The sequence below is a fragment of the Cylas formicarius genome, unplaced genomic scaffold, assembly GCF_029955315.1.
Source record: "Cylas formicarius isolate icCylForm1 unplaced genomic scaffold, icCylForm1.1 PGA_scaffold_10__41_contigs__length_53128322, whole genome shotgun sequence".
Taxonomy (NCBI): Eukaryota; Metazoa; Arthropoda; class Insecta; order Coleoptera; family Brentidae; genus Cylas; species Cylas formicarius.
In genome coordinates this window covers 8,272,913-8,295,301 of record NW_026844214.1, presented here as the reverse complement: position 1 = coordinate 8,295,301, position 22,389 = coordinate 8,272,913, and the positions used below count along the sequence as shown (strand labels likewise).

At 33.0% G+C, this 22,389-nt stretch overlaps 1 protein-coding gene across 1 annotated transcript in view; it reads left to right on the top strand.

The window, feature by feature from the left end:
* Positions 1 to 20,350, top strand: part of LOC132705407 (protein pellino) — a 29,463-nt gene extending 9,113 nt beyond the window's left edge. The window contains exons 2-9 of the mRNA XM_060675985.1: positions 12,526 to 12,618; positions 13,632 to 13,863; positions 15,009 to 15,203; positions 15,255 to 15,446; positions 15,502 to 15,600; positions 15,656 to 15,871; positions 15,931 to 16,046; positions 16,583 to 20,350. Of these exons, the coding sequence (XP_060531968.1) occupies positions 12,526 to 12,618; positions 13,632 to 13,863; positions 15,009 to 15,203; positions 15,255 to 15,446; positions 15,502 to 15,600; positions 15,656 to 15,871; positions 15,931 to 16,046; positions 16,583 to 16,709 (1,270 nt within the window). The 3' untranslated portion in view covers positions 16,710 to 20,350. The remainder of the gene's footprint in view (positions 1 to 12,525; positions 12,619 to 13,631; positions 13,864 to 15,008; positions 15,204 to 15,254; positions 15,447 to 15,501; positions 15,601 to 15,655; positions 15,872 to 15,930; positions 16,047 to 16,582) is intronic.
* Positions 20,351 to 22,389: the final 2,039 nt, after the last annotated feature.

Below are 22,389 nucleotides of genomic sequence, written 5' to 3'. Positions count from 1 at the left end.
CGTTCGAAATTTCGAATTCGGCAATGATTTCGAGCGACTTCACAGATTTGGTAACGCAATATTGACTATACAAAATTGTTCCACCTGGTTCTAAATCCAATTTGATGCTCAAGTTGTAGACTTTGGGTAACATATAAGTAAAAATAAGGGACAGGGCAGGGAAGGGAGTGCTTAATAAACGATTGACTAAAGAAGCTTATTAGTATTTCGCGTAATATCTGCAGAAAACATCCGATCGCTCCCAAACCAGTGACTAAAATACCGGAAATGGTTGAAGTGGTTCGACTAAAATGCCTGTTACCACACTTGTTGCATAATATACCTAGTATTCTGCGTATCATTCCGACATACCCAGAAATAAAACATTCTTACATATTATCGATAGGCGTCTGATAATACAATCGAATAGATGGGTTCGAAAACTTCCAAGAATAGCGCGTTGCTGACCCACATGTGCGGCGAACTGAGGTTAATTTTCGGACTGGCATTTTTTCCTTTCTTTTTTGTCTTTAACCGACTTAACGTGAAATCGGACAAGAACAAAGAACGAAGATCAAATTATTTGTACTGGGTGAGTTTGGGAAAGAAACCCAACATATTTCCTAGTTCCTAAAAGTAGTTCCGTCACGATGGAGAGCGTGTGGAATCTTCAATTTCTTAAGCCTTTGATTTTTTGTTAAATAAGTGTGAAGCAGATAGTTTCAAAGAGTACGCAAGCAGGTTTGCTTCAACCAGAACACGTGATTTACTTTGCCTACTGTTTATTACTCCAAAACCGCAGCCCCTTATAGAATACCCTGCCGAGCAGACCCTTAACCGTAGCCATTCCAGGACCGTCCTAGGAATTTATCTATCTACACTAACAAGCCGGATATAAGTATGTTTTCAATCTTTTTCCGAGCAACTCTTACAAATATATACAAAAATTACTATAAAGTAACAATTTATTACGTTCTATTTCATTACATTTCTATAAATAAAATATAAAAAATATTCAATATAATAATAAAGTATTAGTCACTTTAACTAATCGTTCTCGATAAATATTTTCTTCTTTTATGACTCGTTTTTGACAGTTAGACCAGCTTTGTACTGATATTTTAGCTACCTCTTGTCGAATTTGGTTTATGGTATTATTACTAAATTTTGGTGCAGTTTTATTTTTTCTTATATGCGCTTTCAACTCAGATCAAATCATCTCAATCCTGTTTTTATTATTAGTATTTTATTGTAGTCTTTATTAAAATGTTTTATTTTTAATAATTCCCAAAGTTATTTTTTCGTGTAGCTTTCTTCAAAATATAAATCATTTTCGTACAGAAATTCTTTAATTTCTTCTTTATTTGCAGATTTGGAATTTTTCTAATTTGGGCTGAATGATACGAGCCATTATCCAACAAAATAACAATATTTGGCTATAGTTTTGACAACAGTTTATTTTCAAAGCAGTCCTTCAATATTTCCGCGGTTATACACACTTGAATCTTTGACGTGTTTCGCAGACAAAAATAAGGCATCTTCCACCCAACCATTTTTGGACCTAGCATAAAGATTTATTATTATGAAGAAGAATGGTGTTAATCGATAGACACACAATACAAAAATAATTATTTTCAAACTTACCTGTAGGATAAATATAATACAGGTACTTACCCTTACCCTTTGAACTATCCGGTGAAGACAGCCTCGCAGGGTCAAAGCTCGAGAATCAGGTACATAAATACGTACTTACTGGAAGGATCATAGTCAAATACCTCCGTAATATATCGCAATTTAGATTAAACTCTTAAGAACGATACATATCCGATGTTAAAATAAACATTTCCACTTGGTCGAAAATGCTTAATCAAATTTAAAACGGTCTATTGACGTTTCTACAAATATTCGTTACGGTCCATCTCAGGCAAGACCTATTTAATGCAGAATAAACATCTATTGGGACTAGTTTTACCACGGTCCTGCGAAGGTTTGCGGTTAAGGTACTGTAAAATACTTAAAACGTCAAAGCAGTAAGTGCACTATATTTTTGGTTGTATTATATATCAAGCCTAAACCTGCCGGGTAAGCTGAAACGGAAAAGAAGGAGAAAAACATCAACGAATCAATAATGTTATTATTATTGTATTAGTAATGTAATAATTAGCGTATAATATTAGAATAAGAATTTCGTTTTTAATATATTTTTTTATTTGTCCAGGGAACAATTTTTCGACACATCTGTTAATAAGTGTTGTGGACAGAGTAACTGTGGATCGAATAACGTCGACATCATTATTATTATTATTTTTTAATCAATTTTCATCGACCTTCCGCCTTCAATCATGCCATGGACAAATAAAAAATGAAACTGGTTATGAACTTACTATAATGTCACAACAACCATTATAATGGCAATAGTAATGAAAATAGTAGATAATTGATTTACATTTGTTTTTTGTATCCTCTCTAGCCTTCTTTATTTCCTTCACTTTGTATCTAGGTTTAGGATATTGATAACTAGATTTCCAAAACAATTCTTCAGGGATAAATAAATATTTTATTGATTATATGCATTATTGCTATTGGAGTTAGTAACGTTCTTTTTATTCTCTGAAACGGAGGACTATTTATTAGTTCCTGAAACTTGAATTGACATTTTTTCTGTTAAGTATACTTAACAAAGTCCTGAATCCAATATGCAAACTAAAAATCAGTAAATAGAGGCGCTTGTTTTCTGCACGTATCGAAATTCGATCCATCCATATTTCGTTCATCCGCGCATTAATCTGAGCAGTGAGCACTCCATTGTGCTCATTAACAAAAATTAATAGAAAGAGTGACGTAGGAAATGAGAATTTTCGGCGTACCATTTATCCATTTGCACTGCGCCAAATTAGGTTAACAGATATGTATGTATTGCCATTTTTATCTACAGCAGCTGGGATAATTGAAAGAATACTTGAAATGAAATATCCTGATGGACAGAAGCCTGGAAAACTTTAAAATTTTTCAAACAAACTACTCTTTTTATTTATTATTTTTTTGTGTTGTACTGTGTGTACCCCTCTAGGTTGTGTCATATTGAGGGAAGCTGCACCAAAACTTCGTAACGAAGGTAAATTAAAAGTAATTCGGTTTTTAAATAATAAAATTCCCGAAGAATTTTATTGTTTTTATGATTTAAAATTCAAATTCAATCACTTTTTTATCTTAATTAAGTACCTAGAGAACATCTTATTGATTGTTTGTAGCATCAACTTTGATATTTTAAATTCGACACCCAGTATATTTTTGGATTTTCCGTTCCGCCACAAATTCCTGGTTATTTTTGTATAATACCTCTATATACTCATATTTAGAGGTTTTGGCTATTATTTGACTTAGCAGAGAGCTGAAGTTTTGGCTATAGTTTACGGAGGTCTCATGTAATAGTTTCATGTAATACACAGGGGCGCTCAAAATGTGCGATTATACCGGTGGAAATTTATTTTATTTTATCTATTCTGGACGACAATTAAAGAAGTCCAAAATAAAAGGAAATTACTACAAAAAATTATTTGGCATATTAGTCTTAGGTAACCATGAAATTGTCAATTAATTCAATTGACAATTTAGAAAATTCGACCGTTTTTCACGAAGAATGTGGCTAAATAATTCACAGAAAGTTTAATAAAATGTATTTTGATGTACAATGAACGAGAAGATGTTTGCACCTATCGCAAAATAATTATATGATTTAAGAATTAAAACTAAATAATAAACAGCAATCAACATTTCGGAAATAGCAAAAAATGTGTGCATAATAAATAATGGAATATTTACAATAAATATTGAAAATGCCGACGATAGGCTGTTAAACATTTCAAAATTGTTATTCTCGTAGAAACAGTTGCGGCCCTCCTTACATTACATTGGATATATTTAGATCTTGAATGCAACTCGTTGGCGAACTTTTGCTTAAAAACATCATATTTGCACTGCCATAGAACACCAAGTAACAAAAAATATCCGTCAATGGGGCATCCCAACTGTGTGACAAGGATTAACCCAACTTTAAAGGAATTGACGTGGGATGGAATTTTATGTTATGCGAAATACCATAACGGCTCGTTAATTGTGAAAAGTAACGTGTGTGAAATTGGAAATGTAATAAATAAATACGTAAATACACATCACAGTAGTCCTGTCCAATATGTTGTGAAACGAAATAAAGAGATGTACTAAACAAAGTCAAGAAAGGGATCCTCCAACATGATCCCAGATGCCGTTTGTCAAGAACGCCAAAGGAATATTCAACCCCCATCCTGAGAAGGCGGTGCGGTCTATAAAATCGAGCACCGTTCCCCGACCAGTCAGTCAAAATGTGAAACCGCGAATGCGGAAATATAAATAATCAACAGTGTGTAAATAGTGACTGTTTTTAAATTTTTGAACGAAACAAATTTTCGGTTTCTTCTTCTTGATCTTCTCTTAGGGATACATTTTACTTTAGGGCCGTATAGTCTGTCTCAATCGTCATCGACATTAACAAAAATTTTTTTCTTACTTGAGTGTCAATGCAGGGGTGGGCCAGGTATATTTCTTTCTTTCTGATAATATTTCTTGAGTGTTGACCATTTGTGGAATTTGTCGTTTGATGCAGAACAGGTTTCAAAAAATGTAATCAGCAGAGGACTTATTAAACAAAAAACTTTAAAAGAAATTTGAAGGGATGTTATTAATAGTGGAAAATGAATAAACGCAGTGAGTGAGTGAGTATAGACAATAGTGATCAAAACCTAATAAGAAGGAAAATATATTGTCCTTATCAAAGGGAAGTTGTTCCTACGTTTTATAAACTAAAAAAGTCAATATAAATATAAGCGGTGGACCCTCCGTAGAGTTGTTTGTAAAATGGGATTTAAGTTCAGCAAAATAGGAGATTTAATTACATAGATTTAATTATCTTCAAGAAAGTAAAATATATAGATTGGACACCAGATCCATAATTTAACTTGATGAAACACACGACACTGTGTCCAAAGGATGGGGTCATTCCACTCACAACTGTCAGACGACGACCTTCAAATAAAGGAAAGCGCATCACCATAATACACGCTGGGTCAGAAACCAAATTGCTTGCTGGTGTCTGCAATGAATATTAAGGATTCTAGCTTGAATTATCACGAGCATAGAAGTGCCAAACTTTTTGAAAATTGGTTTCAAAACAATCCTTTAATAGTATATTATGCAACAAGTGCGGTAAACGGCATTTGACTCAGGAGTTTATTTGACACGAGCGAAGCGTAGCGGAGCGAGTGTTTAATAAACGATTGACTTCAACAAATTTACCGAACGTGTTACATACTATACTTTTTCTACGACCTTTAGCTTTTGTGTACGAAACTTAAGTGATACTTCCCGCACGCTAGATCGTGTAATTAGGCATTTTACACACGGGAGTAGAACAAAAAAATTGTTATGGATAACGCAAACTGCCACAGCCGCCTGCGCAAAGCACCACTCATTACTCAAAACTGAAATCCAGGAATATTCGTTAGAAAATGATATTTATTTTGAATTCAGTTAGAAAAAAGCGCAACTTTTGAATGTCTTTAATTCACATGCAATTATAGTACAGTATGTGTGCGATAATTCGCTGAACGGGCTGAGCATACTGTTTTGAGCCTTCTTCCATAGCATTGCATGTTTGACCCCATAGAGTATTTGTGGAACCAAGTAAAATCAAAGTTCAGAGCAGAAAATGTTACTCCTTCTTTAAGTCCAAGTGTTACAAATTTGATAAAAAATGTAATTAATCACATACCAATTGAGAGCTGGAAAAATTCAGTACAGCACATTAAAAAAATTGAGGACTCTTAGATTTCTATGTAAAACAACATAAATCCTGTTAATTAATTAATTAATCTCAATCTCGTCTCTGATAGTGAAACAGCATTAGATTTAGACATTTAGAATAAATTAAGTATAAATATTCCTAGCTGTGAATTTATTGTATATATTTAATGTCATTGTTTTTAAGATTATACCCACCTAAATAAATAAAAAAAATTATATTATTGCCAAAACCTCTGAGAGTCCGCCCCTAATGTTCTTTCCTTTAATACCTATCAGACCCGAGTTTTATTGCCGTCGGCAGGTAATCCATAATCACGGGCAAAAGCCATCGCGATCAAAATTGAGGCGGACTGTACAACTCTAGCGGTTTTGATTTAGTATGGTTTTTAACTATCAATATTATATTATATAAAAACTTTATGTTTCTTATATCCTTAATCGCTAAGAACGAGCTCATTTTTCCATCTTTATAACTTTCGTCACTTCCATCTTTTGACGAGGTAACTCGCGAATAGTTATTTTCCATTTTGTTTCATTCCTTTGCCTTTCTATCGTAAGACTTTATCTAAGTTAATGAATAATTGATAATTAAATAAATATAAAATGTTAATTAAATTTAAAAATACTATGATAATATTAAACAATAAAGTAACTTTGACTTTATTTGAACTACCCTGTACCTCTTACCGTTTCCGAGATCCCCTCGATTGAGAATCTAAAACAACGGGTAAGCGATTGTGCACATTTGTAATCATATCTATCTATGAAGGCCCAATAAATATCTACACTGAAGGCGGACAATAATAATGAAATGACATAAAGAAGCAGTCATTGCTCTCAAAGTAGGCATCGCCAAAACAACCTATACTGCAAGGAACTTGTCGAGACAGAATTTCGAGGAACGACAAGTATAAACTTGAATATTCGTAACGACTCTCCCACTTTTGATGTAAACCAAACTTAAAGGCAGGTAATTTCCCAAATGATGCTTAATATGCCTTTGGGTTTAATAGTGGTTGTGTAAATTATGAACAAGAAAATGCCTGTGAGGGTGAGTTGCAACGCTTTAGTACGAAGCGCCTCTTTGGAAGTGTCGGCCGAAATTGATACCAGTAACTCCAAGCGAAGAAAAGTTGTTTTGAAAATGAAGTTGTAAGTATGACAAAAAATACTGACATCGATAATCATAATAAGAACTTCATATATTGAATGAAAAAAATCTTGCAGTTTAAAATAAATATATTTTTATTATTATTACAAGTTTCGGCAAATTGTCGCAGTTTCGCTTGGTTAGTGAATACCTACGGAATTACAGAATTCTTTTATATAATAAGTATGTATTTTTTGTTTTATCAAAAAGTACAAGAGTTGTTTGTATTAAAACGCTATAGAGAAGGAAATTTATATATCTACAGACTCGCATATTATTGTTGCATTTTAGAAATGAATTAATATGAGCAACATTATTCAAATCTACATTCAATAAGTGTCGAAAACTGGAAACTGAAAAGTAGTCTGATATGCAAAAGTGCAAATTTGACGTGGTATGGGGATGGATGTAAATTTAAAAAAAAACTCAACTGTTTTCTATTTGCGCTTTGTTTGTTCTTAACAATGTCTTGTTTTCGATATAATAGAGGATGACTTATTCAAAAAATAATCAATTTTTCAATATAATTGAACACACAAGAGATATTTCAATGTATCATTAAATTACGTCTAAAGTGCTAATAATTTTTGGCCCATCTTGTAGGTGGCAACGATTTTTTGAGAGCTTAATTCAACAGGAGATAACAAGCTATTTCTTTTTATTAAAAAGTGTCAGCCAAATGTTCTGAAATGACTGCTCGGCGTCTTTTTAAATTACTTTTTGAAATACCATACTGAATAATGTTTCTAATAATCAATGATTTTTATCTAAATGCTTTACTCCGAAATTCAATTGTTTTTAAAATTTCAGTGACACTTTGATTAGGTTTAGTTATTTGTTTGTGGCTGCATTTAACAAAATCCCATCCCAATCCCAAATATTTTTTTAAGTTCAAAACTTGAGCAACATTTGCGTTTTTTTCCAAAATTTTTAAAATGGGACTCCATTTATATTTACAAAAGTAGCGTGCTGAAGAGCGAGATGGAAATGCAGTTTGAGACTACCAGGATTGATGGAGTCGAGGGTTCTAATTGCGGGACCCTCAACACCTTAAGGCCGAAAGTGACTGACTATCAGTCTTAGCGTGCGCGGACATTACCATCTAAGAAGGCACTTCAGTATCATGTGTTTAGAAGAAGAGGCAACTCCAATCATGTAAAGAGCTGCGCACCACTAGGGGCAGTCGATTAAGACCATTAGGAGCTCAATTGAGCCCGGGGTACTACCCAAATTCCCCGTGAAATAGGTACGGACATAATGGATCAGATAGAATAGGAATAGGAATTTACAAAGATATTTAAAAATGCTCTCGCGATTTAAAGACCATTTGCCATTAAAAGCAAATTTTCATCTCCTACCTAAGTTCTAGTTGCGATATACTAGGTGGTTTAAAAATTGATATAGGTGGAAGGTGCACTTTCTACTTAATTAAGCTCTAGCTGCGATATACTAGGTTTTAAAATTGGTGTAGGTGGGGAGCGCACTAGTCTGACACATATTTTTTGGAACTGTTTTGGTACTTTGTAACATATAATTGGAACGCAATATTTAAATATTACATATTGTGATATATTACACATACAAGTCTTATTATAAACATATTAAACTGATATACGTGAATGTTTAAAAACGTTTTTTTTTTTTTTAAATATTGATTGTCATGGTTTTGTCCTAGTCCTGATATAAAGTAAGTACAGAATCGGGTTCGATTGTGCGAACCGGAGAGTGCTATCTACTATAGTTAGAAGCTACTTAAAAATTCGCAGCCAACCGAATTATATATTAATCGACGTGATTTTCTGTCACTTGGTATCAAACTCCACAATAGCTTAGAGGACTTAGTTGGGCAACTATTTTTTTTATTAACAATTAAGGTATGAAAATCCTTTTGTGACCTAAAAGTTCTTAACAAATTAATTGTGCAAAAAACATTGAATATTTTTATTCAATGCGTTGTTAATTGTTAATAAGCAAATAGTTGCATAACTTTCGAAGTGAAACATTAGATACCAATTCAGTTCTACTATTGTCCTTAAACCTACCGTGGAATATGATACTAGGTAGCAATTACAAGTACTATTTATTTGCGACAAGGTAGCAAGTGTACGCCAAATGTGTGGCGAAACCACAATTGTCTGTACTCTAAACAAAGTACGGTTTTTCTTGGTTTTCCGTTTTATTTCATTATTACCGGTACATATTTTGTTTAATTGGATTACGTGATGTTTTTATGTTTCTGGTGTTCTGCTATTTACAATACTGAATATTGCAAGGGATTAATTATTTTAAAGAGTGGAGTTAATTAACTTTGGAACGATTAGCGCTCATCTGCTTACCTTATATTTGGGCAAAAATAATTCGATTCGGATATAATGTTAACTGTTTGTAAATCGTTGGGGTTCGCCAAACGCGACGATGAAGTTAAACAAGTCATTCCGCGTAGAATAAAAGCTGAAAATTTATTTCGTCAAAAATTTCAAAAGTTACTAATAGCTAAAATTATTTACACACAACAATTCACTATTCACTCAATTTTTCCCTGCCTCCGGTTTGGTCTCTTCGTCGCTAATGTTTTCTTAGACACGTTATTAGCATCATCGCCTCTAGACGCTATAATACGGTCACCCCGCCTCTATCGCCTCAATGTTCCAACATATTGTTTAGCAGAACATTAATGCCTTCTGAGCACATGAACTCCATATTTCCTAACATCAAGATCACTATCGAACTGGAAAACAACACTTTTTTAGACATATCCAGTACTCAAAAACTAGGCTTAACCTTAGGTTAAGAAGTCCCTTAAACGTAATATCAGAACCAGATTCTCTCAAAAATCTCCGATTAGTCAAAGATACAATCCGTTTCAATCCATCAACTACTTATCAAAAATACCTTTCTAGGTACATTACTAGTATAATTTATACAGGGCGAGTCAACGATAAAGCAAAGTTACTTCTCCCGTTGGTTCCAAAAGTTATGAGAAAATGGTAAATACAAAAGCTGTAATGATTGTTAGGATGCAAAATTTAAAATTATTTTAAAGTATACATGGTGGCTCAAAATAATGTGACGAAAGTATTTCTATTAAATTTTAATTCGAAGATGACGTAAAAAATATATGCAATGGAATTTGCATTAAATACTACATTTTAAATTGAAAAATCTTGACTCTCTAAAATGGCTCGAATACATTCACTGACATGACCGTAAGAATTGGCAAACAAACATAACAAGCGAAAATGACGTGTAAAGTGACGCTTCCCGCACGCTAGATCGGTGTTAGGCATTTTACAGACGAAAGTAGAAAAAAAGTATGGTGGTGTCAGTAAATTAAAAAAATACTAAGTATAGATTTTCCTAAAGCTAAAAAAAAACATGTGCATGGCCGAAATTTAAAATTTCGTTTTCAACCAATGCGGCGTTCCACTCCCAACATGGCAGTCAGTAAGTGTGGATGCGGCATTTTTACGACAGTGTTTTCTGAACATATGCTTTTATCTCGTTAAATATTTTGGAAAAACGAGTTAAATGTGGAAAATAGCCGTTTAGCATCAAAGTTCAGGTTACTGGGTGAAATGTAGAGGCACCCGCGAAAAATCATAACCTCTATGAAAATATCAATCTTGCTTGCGGGGCACATTTTTAGCATAATAAGGCCACTATATGATCTAATATGCTAAAATGCTTAATTAAATGAAAATTTGCAATTTGTTTTATGGTACTATGACATTAAATGAAAATTTGTCAAATTTCTTAATTCAAAAGTTAAAAAACAGCACAAATGAAAAGTTCATTCGGTCGTTGTCACATATAATAATAATTAATAATGTTAACAGCATTCCTTTTTATTATATAAAGCCAACAGTTATCTATTTAAAAAAATGTTTTAAGTACTACAGGCGAAATTCGTACCGATTCATTATCATTGTTGGATACTTGCAAAAACTATACCTTAAAGTAATGCGCTTTGCTTTCTAATTGCAGTTGCATATTTAAATTCAGGGTGAAGCGGAAGTAAAATGCAAGTTTTGCTCTACTTGGGTCATCTCATTTTGTTTGAACAAGATATAAAATGTTATAAAATTATTTATTGTTGTAAACATGCACATTGTGCAAATATTTGATTTCTTGTGTATATATTTAGATACCTACAAGACAAAGCATCTGGCTGCGCTTTAGAGAAATTAAACGGAACAGTTAACGGACTGTTTGAACTTTCTCCTGAAAAATCGAAGGCAAAACGGGAGACTTTGTATCAGAGTAACCACTATTTTGAGTTAGATACACCGTTTTCAGGTTTATAATTATTATAATTACAATTATTTGGAGGAAAATTATAAATGACACCATATTTTCTGTCGTTGAATATACAAAATCCACCAAAACGTATTCTATTCCATAGAAAACCTACTGCACTCGGTCACATTTGTACAGACTTTTACAAGCATGCACAGCAACGGTCGAGCGAAAACAAATCAGTTTAATTTGTTTGTCTCATATAGCTCTTAGATAATATTGGGGTCCTAAATACTGTTAAATTGATGCGCTTTAAGTGGCTATGGCATGTTCCTACATTTTCCGCGTATGCCCCTAACTTTCACACACCAACTTGCACTTTGCGTCATTAACTCGTTCATTCTTCGAAAAATTCTAATGCTGTCAAAAAATGCCACATGCAAACTGTCAGCGGCCATTGTTGTTGTTAAACGCCAGAAGGTTGAATGTGACATAGGAATATGTAGTATCTATATTGTTGTGTGACGGTCATATAGCTTTTAGATAACATAGTGGCCCTATTACACTAAAAATTGATGCGCCGCAGGCGGAATTGATATTTTCGTAGCGAAGTAAACGATTTTCTGTGTATGCCTCTACATTTCACTTACTAGGCTGTACAAACTTATTGACAGCCTGGACCTTCTCAAAACTTTTTTTTAGCTTTATGAAAATTGATAGCTAATTTTTTTTTATTTACTGACACCACAATAAATTTTATGAATTTATTTACTCCGTTGTCAGGTACAAATTTGACAGTGACATTTTGACATGGCCAACTTATAGCATTAGTTTTGGTTTAGAGCGAATTTTTTTTTATAGTTCATAAATCCCTGTATTATCAGCATAGGTAGGGTCTCCATATCTCTAGTGGCTGTATGTTGACAGCCATGTGTACTGGCGATGATTGATAACTATTTAATTGAGATGTAGCAAGAACTATTGTAGAAAAATGTTATTTTTGTGATTATTTTTAAAAATAAATATATTCCATTATATATATTTTAGGAAATCGTAAAAAAATCCTAATTTGAATAGGTAAAAAATATACAGGGTGTTCCGTTAAAAAATATATATTTGCATCACAAAAAAAGGAACACATTACAACACTGCAGTCGGGATACGAATGGTGTTGCAAAATCTCAATTTTCCAATTCCATTCTATTTCAGGCGTGTTTGGTTTCATATAAAGTAGCCCAGTGTCGCAAAAATCGCAACACTCCTTAAAAATATGCGTAAAAAAGTGCCGAAACGCCGCACAATACTATTTTATTTTGTTATAGATCGGATGGCACGGATTCTCCTGTAATAGAGGATGGTGCCCATTCAGAAAAGCCGAAGCAACAAGTCAAATATGGAGAACTAGTCATTTTAGGGTAAGTTGAATTTAACGATATTATGAAAATGAAAATAATTATTTTGAAAAATTACTTTTGTTGTTAAGAAACTGTTGTGTTCATTAAATTATTATTATCTTCAATATGGTTATTGTTAGAAGGTTAACGCATAGGCGTTTTAACTTGGCAGCTATGTGTTAAAGTATGAAGAAAAAAATCGTTTTTCCATCATAACTTGTTATCCACTGTGGGGCTCTTTATTTACACATTAATAGTCATTTTTTGAGTTGCGAAGGTTTTTTATTAAGCTAAATAAATGTCGTCAGTCTGGCGTCTTCCGGTATCCAAACTAGAATCATTTTGTTGATGTTATGAAATAAGTGCAGGCTCTCCACAGTTTTGTCGGGTTTCTGACATTTGTGACAACGCTATGTTGAATTAGTTGGATGTAGAGAAGAATTTTAAACAACTGTGCCGTAGTCTTATTTAATGCAGCAACTATTACCAAAATATATTTAAAATGAAAGGCGTTTACTGAGGTTCAAGCGATTTGATGTTTGAGTTAATTAGTTACAATAATACAGGGCTATTCAAAAAGAAGGAACAGATTGCAAACATTTATTTCTTCCAAACTACAAAAGATAGGAACATAATTCGATGTCGTAAATCTTCAAGGGCATAGGGCAAGGCATAAAAGAGATAAAAATAGACTCTTTTACATAGCCCCAGAGATAAAAATCGCAAGGAGTGAGATCTGGAGAACTGGGAGACTACTGACGATAAAGTTGATCTTCTCCTCCTCTTCCCATCCAACGTCCTGGAACTTTGCAACTTTTAACGTAATAAATTTTACACTTTTCTTTATCCATTAACGTTATAATCATGTTTCTATCTTTGGTAGTTTCGAAAAAATAACTGTTTGAAATCTGCTCTTTCTTTTTGAATAACCCTGTATAATAGTCCAAAAAAGAATAATTTGTTGTGATTTTCTATTTGCTTTTCTGATTTCCTATAGGTGTGCTCTATTTGATAAAAACCTGGTTACATTTCAGTTATAATGGGTTTTTACCTCAAGGTGATAGAGGCAGACGTCGTAGTAAATTTGTATTATACAAGAGACCTGTAGCAACCGGCGTGAAGAAATCGCGGCATTATGTTGTCAAAACGCCTCATTCGTCCCAAGCGATTCTTGATACGACGCAGCATTCTATATCGTATACACTCAGTAGAAATCACGCTGTCATAGTCGAATATATGAACGATGAAGACACGGATATGTTTCAAGTAAGTTTTGGCCGAAAAGGTTGATTTTTACACATTTAGTGAAACATGTTTTCTGATATACGCACATGCTAGAGAACCAAGTGAGGTGAAATATGTCTCATGCATTCCTTTAAAAAATTGGTCCAGATCCTTACTCTGACTAGATAACTTTAAATTGGTTGTTAGCACTGTCCCCAAGAACTAGAAAAAAATTATTAATTTTGATAGGGACTGGGGGAATATTAACAGTTTCTTTAGGGGCATGGTTTGTATTGTGCTCTTGTTTTATGGACTAAATATGAATTTTGTTTGCTAATAGTTCATTAGCATTGTTATAACATTTCGAAAAAAATAAAATTTAATTTATACCAAATTAAATTGTCTACATAAAAAATATCAAGAATGTTATTACCTGAGCGTTATCGCAAATGGATCAATATTCTCGGTTTGGGAACGCGATAAGAATAATCCATTCTCTAAACACTTCAAATATGATTTATATATTGCGTCAAACATACAAAATTCGTTTCAACTATTGGAATGTGCAGACCGACGGGTAAACCGCAAAGGAGTTCCAGAGAAAATCCAGCTAAATACAGAAAAATGTCTCTTTAATTTCATTCTTTGATATTTTGCCAAAATATTTATGTCTAAAAACGTCATGACCTTTTTTATAGTAGACTGTGGGTACAAGACAATATATTACGAAGTTAGAGATGTCTTAGGTGTCCTGCCTCCAAAGTTTTTTCTAATGCAAAAATTGCGAAAAGTGGCCCCTTTTGCTAATTAAATTAATATTTCATATGTCAAGATAAATTGTTGCACAATTAGCTAGCTACCATTTATTAAAACAATCATTATGGTAATGAAGGATATTATCATAAAAATAAAACTAACCAAAACTGTGTCCTTTTTAATATTCCATTGAAAAATTAGAACTGAAAGACTAGGAATAGATTTTTTTGACAAATAACCAATTTAGTTTGAACTTGAAACATCCATTTTTGTAGCGATTTTGCCAAGAAACTAGATGTGGTTACTTGAAAAAGTCGCAAAAAAAATTTAAACAAAACCTGCATACAATAAAATTTGTTTGCCACAAAATTAATACATACAATTTAGCCACATTTTATTATTCAAAAGTTGACGTGGAACTTAATTTATAGATAGGTAGGTCATCAGAATCAGCTATAGATTTCGTTGTAATGGACACAATTCCTGGCGATAAAACTGGAGAGGTTAAAGTAAATCAGAGTACAATATCGAGATTTGCATGTCGAATCTTGTGCGAACGAAACAACCCCAAAATAGCTAGAATATATGCGGCCGGTTTCGATACATCTAGAAATATTTTTTTAGGGGTAAGTAGTTCTAAAAAAGTTGAATTCAGATTGATTTAAAAATGCGTTTAGGAGAAGGCGTGTAAATGGCAAGAAAACGGTAGGGAAATTGATGGTCAAACAACAAATGGCGTTTTAGTAATGCATCCAAAGGGTGGCTTTTGTGGAGGAGATGCGAAATGTGGTGTGTGGCTGGAAACGTCAGTTGGAGGTGGTGTTTTTACCAGAAGAGAGTCAAGATCAGCTCAACAAAGGGGCCAAGTGGTACGTATCACGAAATATTTCAATAAAGAGAATAATCTATAAACATGCATTTAAGGTTGAGGATGAAACCAATATCCTTCAAGATGGAACTTTAATTGATTTATGCGGAGCTACCCTACTGTGGCGGTCTGCGGAGGGCTTAGAAAAAACACCAGTATGATTTCAACTAGTTGAAAATATTATAACATTATGACCTACTCCTTTTTTAGAGTAAACACGACCTTGAACGAGTGATAGACGAAATAAATGCTGGGCGACCCCAGTGTCCGGTTGGCTTGAATACCTTAGTAATACCCAGGCGAGTTTCTCCAAATGAAAATCAACAGCAACCTTACGTCTACCTTAATTGCGGCCATGTTCAGGGACTGCATGATTGGGGCCAAGATCGAGATTCTGGAGCAAGAAAGTGTCCCATTTGTTTGGAGGTAAATTTTTGATATTATATTTTGATCGGTCCATACATCCATAAATGATTTCTTTTTAGCTGGGCCCAGTTGTTAAAGTGTTCATGGGGTTAGAGCCAGCATTTTATGTTGATTCAGGATTACCAACATTTGCGTTTAATCCTTGCGGACATATGGCCACAGAGAAGACTGTAAAGTGAGTAAGAATTTTGTGTAGGTTGCAAATTGGAAATAAAATGGTTTTCTTTTTCAAATACTTACTTATGGTTTTGGATAAAGCTGAATCGATATTCAGTGTTATACCCTATAAGCCCTATTAAAAAAGACATATTGAGTGCTACACGCCAGGACTTCGTAAGTGGAAAGCATCCTTTTTTCAAAAATGAAAAATCAAAAAAACTGTGAAAAAACGTCACTTATGAGGTAACATCTATACAACAACACTGCATTATTGACACTTTACCAATTTTTCGGCCGATTTAAAGCTTTGCTAACGGATTGACCTAGTGGTTCTCTAATTGTTCAAATAATGAAGGGAAAATTACTCAAATGCGAGTTACGAGGTCCGGCCAGTCGCACTCGGTATATTAAGTAATGATAATTAAAATGCTATAATAATAAACAATAAACATTTTGTAAGTGGAACACTAAAACTAAGATTGATGTTGACATGTTGCTCTGAACTAAATTATTCACACTTGTGAACCATACAATTGGTAATTTTTTTATTAGGTATTGGGCAAATGTGGTTATCCCGCACGGAACAAATGGATTCCAGGCGGTGTGTCCCTTCTGTGCTTCGCCTTTATCTGGTTCACCAGGTTACGTACGACTTATATTTCAAGACAACGTGGATTAAAGAGAGTGAATCAATGTTTGTCTTTGCTATAATGTTGTACAAACAACTAAATCTAAGGAGGAAGTTTATACATAGTTGTGAATAAGCCCTTTATAGGTTATAGTTTACCAAAGCTTTATTTATGATGCATAACATGATTATTTTTGGCACATTATTTAATTAAATTTATCCTTGGGTGCGATTTATCGTCAGATATTTTTTTCCTTCCTCTTTATTTTACTGTTTTTATCAGACCCTATTGAAGTTGTCTTTTCTGCAGCCTTCAACGATAAAATTAAACTATTACATGTTAGAGGAAAGTGGTGAATTTAGAATTAATTTTTGTATAAAATTCGTAGCAATTCCTGGAGATAACATTTACCAAATAAAAGTTTTTGTAAGGGTCATGATTGATGAGAGTCAGGAATCCGCTTAACACTGGCTATTAAATGAATGTAAATAGAGAAAATATTGGTAATATATTTGTGTGATTGAAAGAAAGGTTCGTTTACTAAATGTTTCAAAGAATTGGTCCCTATTGATTGATATCAAGTTTGTTCGAAAGACGTAATTTTTTTATTGCTTCAATTTGTGAAAAATACTTTGAAGGGAAATACTTTGTTTGTTGGTAAGGTTCGCGTGTACCTATGTTTATTTTAGTGATCTGTAATATAATAATTTTAATTTAGGCCACTTACAAATGCACCACTTGTGAGCGCTGGACTCACCACAAACCGAATCTACATGGTATTAGCAACTTTTTATCTGGACCATACATAATCTCCAGAAAAGCATTCATTCACTGACTCTAGATGAAAGTGTTTTTTCATTCTATTCCGAGTCATCACTAGGTCTTGAAACATTATTTAGATATTGCTATTTTTTATAACAAATTGAAAATCATCCCAACTATTGGGGATATGCATTCGAATTTATATTCCAACAGAACCACAGAAACCGAAATTTGTGAGTTGCTTATTATATAAATGTATGCAGTGTCTAACTTGGAATAAATTCAGTAAATCAAAGGAAGCTGTTTTTCAAAAATAGGCTTTGACACATTGATTAGGATTAGAAATTGCGCTTTTTTTGATGTAAGAATTTTTTAATGTCCCTAATGTGATATGACTTCATCAGCTATTTTTTTAAACAAAACGGAAACCGAATTAATTTTTATAAATATTATATCATATCTATTGGATTTATTCAAAAACGACAAGCTTTTGTCTGTGTCTTCAAGATGATTTCAAGAATAAAAACAAACAAACAAATAAATAAATCTGATTCAGCTCAATTCAATTTTTATGCACTTTAAAATTGGAATGGCGAAAGGTACTGGTTTTCATTTTCTGAGCAACAAGAGTATTAATGGGTCCACTGGAGAGCACAATGTGAAGTTATTCATTTATCTACTAGTCAGAAATCTTTTAAGCATCTTGTTTTTCGATTAGATATTTTTTTAATATGTTTTAAATGACAAGGAGTAAAATTTCTAAATTTGAGACAATATTTTTGTCTGTCTCTGGTCTTTGCTAATTCTTGGCCACTGTGGCGAGTGATTCCATTTCGAAACTGTGACTAATACCGACTACAGAGAAACAGAGTCAAAAACCGAGCTTATTTGTCGCACAGTGGTACAAGTGACTATGTTTGCGAGGGGCCTAAACTGTTTTTAGTATTAACGCAATGAGGCTTGCAAGAAATTTTATACAAATGAAATATTTGGTAAAAAAGTGAAAGTCATTAAGTTAAAAATTTAGCCGAAAAAAAAGAAATGAACATATGAAATATGTCGCAGTAAGCTTGTGAAATGTTGGCTTGTCAAATATTATTTGATATATTTTTTTAACATTGCATTTTTAGTTCACACTGCGAATAGGGCCGTTTTATTTTCCATGCTAACAAACAACGAAAGCTTGAATGGCTCAAAAAATTTAATACATACCAATAAGCAAAACATTTCTTGTGCATTCGGTAGGGGGGCGGGGGCTCATTTATTTTTTGTCTGACTAAACACGAAATTTAAAGTTTAGCTGCAAATTGTGTGAATTGTTAAGACTGGTTAGTATTTAGTGTAATATAAGATTGTTAAGATAACACATTGTTAATCGAAAATTTGTAACTGTGTTTCATTGTTAAGGAAATAATTGATAACATTTTATTTTTTACTTTACTTATATCGAAGAATACATAGGCTAAATCACAATTTTTTATTTTATTTCATTTGCTTGAAATGTTGACTCAATTTAAAACCTCCACATTATTAATAAAAATAACAGTTATTTGTGATATAGAAGGCTGCCTGAAAACAACTAGATAGTAATGGTAGTTTATAGCAGCAGTTTCGGACAATATGAAATAAAATAGCTATAGGTGGAGACATCCACATATTTATAGCTAAACTAAGCCTGTAAGTATATCCACATTATCCAAAGTTAATCTACCTGCAGTAGTTGTAAGAAGTCCCATATCCCATTAAATCTTCAAAAAAGGTTATGCAATAGTAAGCTTGTTGAGTTAGGAAGTTTTCACTGTACTTGATCATATCAAATAATACCAAATAACAAAGAAAATTACTTATAGTTGAATATGGCGCTGACCTCACTAAGTTTGCTGTAACTCATTGTTATTGAAATTAGTAGACCTGGGTGGCCCAGGATGGTATATTAGATTCTAGATACCTTTGGTTTATTTGTAAAATTATGAAATTACCTAACTGACCACTTAGCTCATGGAGTTTTATTTGGTAAGTGGACCCCTTACAACAATTGGACTACTTTTGTCACTATGAAACAAGTCTTATCAAAAAGCAGGGGGTAGAAACGATTTATATATCAAAAACTCGTACTGCTGCAAAAGTAATGTTGAAATTATGGACGCGTGATAAGCAACAACAGTATATGACTTGTTTAAAGGGAGCAAGTTTGTTGCACAAGCGTATTAAAGGCCTGGGAAAGTCAGTCGATGAGAATGACTTCCTTTTTAGACCAGGTACTCGGATATTTGTTTGAGCTTTGATTCTTACAGGAACAACCTCCGAAACTTAATATTTGAAAAATAGCTGTTGATAGATACCAATATTAATACTATTATTAATCAATTTTTTTTTCTTTCGAAAGAGCTGCTTGGCTGGTTCACATGGCCTTGAAGTTTACAAACGCAAATACAATGAAATCGGCAGTGTTAGTATATACCAATTTGAAATCATAACCATACCCAATAAACGGTTAATTTTAGTTAGATATACTTTCTTCATGAAATTTTAACTGAATTTTAAAGCAGAAAATTGTGATTTCTGACCAATGACAAAAATAGGACATAAATATTTTTCAAACTTCAATTGAATCAAAATGGAAAGAAATATTTACAAGTAGAATAAAAAGTATTATAATTTATGTTACTATTTAAAATAGCAATTGCGTGTTAATAAACTATATTTTAGGAACACTTAAACGAAAGTCGCTATTTTAAAAGCTAATTTTATAAAATTGAAGTGAAGGTTGTCAGTTCAAATCTAGAGTTTTGTATATTTCCAAAATTTTATTTTATTTGTTTGCGTGTACATATGTAGTATAAGTTTAATCTGTATCTAGTTTACTTAGGATTTAATTATTATTACTCTAGGTCTCACAAAAAAGAATTTATTTGTGCCTGGTTTCACTAATAAAAATGTAAAATATTTGGTTTATTTTTCAACTTCTCCTGCAACATTTTGCTGAATAGTTTTCCAGTTAATCAATTTTACCGAGGTTGACTGTTATATTATTAATCACAATTATGACTGTCATTTTTTTATTTAAATAATTCTAAAACAAAAATTAATATACAAAGTATTCCGTAAAAAAAATTAAGGGTTGAAAATGTTTTAAAATAAAAACATTCCAACAAACGATTATTAACCACCGAGGTGGAACAATTAGGCAATATTGTTTTGTGTGTGTTAAAACTATATAGCACTGGATGTAATTATACAGGTCAGTTATTATTTAGATAACATAGGACATTCGTAACATCAAAAAATATTTAGAAGGGAAAAATAAAAAGATTTCACTTTCTCAAAATATGCCCAGATTACTATATAAAAAATGGCATCAAGTGCATGTTGGTGCATGAACTTTCCATATAGTTAGTAAATATATCGGCTTGGCCTATGCTGACAATGCAGACAGTTTGGAAATCAACATAAAAAATATCGAAGTAGTTATTCAATATGCGCATGCGCGAGCCATGTCTAAAACTGTAACTAGATGTAATTTTAGCGTAATTACGGTGTCTGTTTATCTTGTATACCATTACTGTATCATATACTAGTAAAAAGAACATTCATTGAACCTTTTGTTGATTCTACATGTTTCAGATCGTAATGTTTCATCAAATAGTGCGCAAGACATCCCTTAAGGAAATACTTTTCCAAAAAATTAAATTAATAGTCTCCCGCTGTACATTTTGTTTTTTTTTGTGGATCAAGATCTCTGCAGTAATCAATCACGACCTGCTTTAGTCATTTATAAAAATGAAGAAGTTTTTAAAGGTCATTTAGACCATTTGGTTTTAACCCTTTAGAAACCACCTTAGGCAGCAACAATTCAACCAATATTCTGTTGGAATATGTTGTAAAAGTAATTTTTAAAAGAATAAAATAATTTAGCAATCGCACATACAGAGACGCCAACTCAAATACACACCGACACCATTGGATTGCACCGAGATCTGAAAGACGGAAGTAAAAAATGTTGTAATTAAGAAATATAAAAAAACTCCTAACGCGGTTACACCGGAGACCTACAGTTTATATTATTAAAAAATTGATGTCCGCTCAAAATTATGCACTCATGTAATTGTAATTACCAACAATCTAAACCAATAATGTATGGTTCTTCTTTCTTCTTTACTTCTAATGGCCAAGACTACATAAGGTCATTCGGCCAGCTTACACAATTATGAACCTTATTCAAATATCCTAAATAATACCTTCTTAAAAGAAGGGTCTGGGCCAATCCATTATCCTCCGGATTTGTTACATATACAAAATGGAATTTCAACAAAAAAATGGTTCTTTGACCGATTACAAAAAACGGCCTCCTCCGCTTCCCCCTCGGACCATCCGGATCCATCCGGCCGCCATACCGGCGTGAACAGGAAAAAACGACGGAGCCGACCATGATTATGACTTTAAAACATTCACTGAACACTAAAAACAGTAAATCCACACTGTGGATACCGATTTCAAAGTTTTTGGGGACGATTACAAGGGAAAATTTTGATTTTGAATAGAATGAGATATATCGGAACCATATAGATACTAGAATTAAACGCCTTGCTCGGGCTATGCCGATAATACAAGAACTTATTTTGCAACTATTTAAAAAAAGTAATAAGAAGTAATTAAGTATGTGGAAATCGCTGTTTAGAAAGAAAATGGCGCAAAGTGCAGGTTAATGGATGAAATATGGAGGCATCCGCAATGCGCATGCGGAAAATCATTACCCTCTGTACGCCTGTCGCGTATAGATTCTTAGATAAAAACAGAAAAGAAGTGTCATAGTTTTGTCTCAAAAAAGACTTTCTGGGCACAAGAAATGAAAACTGCAGTTAGAAAAACTAAATAATACGAAATATGTCTTCCATATGATATACGATATTCGAGAATTGATTCTTATTTCTCAAATTGGCTCATGCAAGTCATTTAGACTGGGCTGTA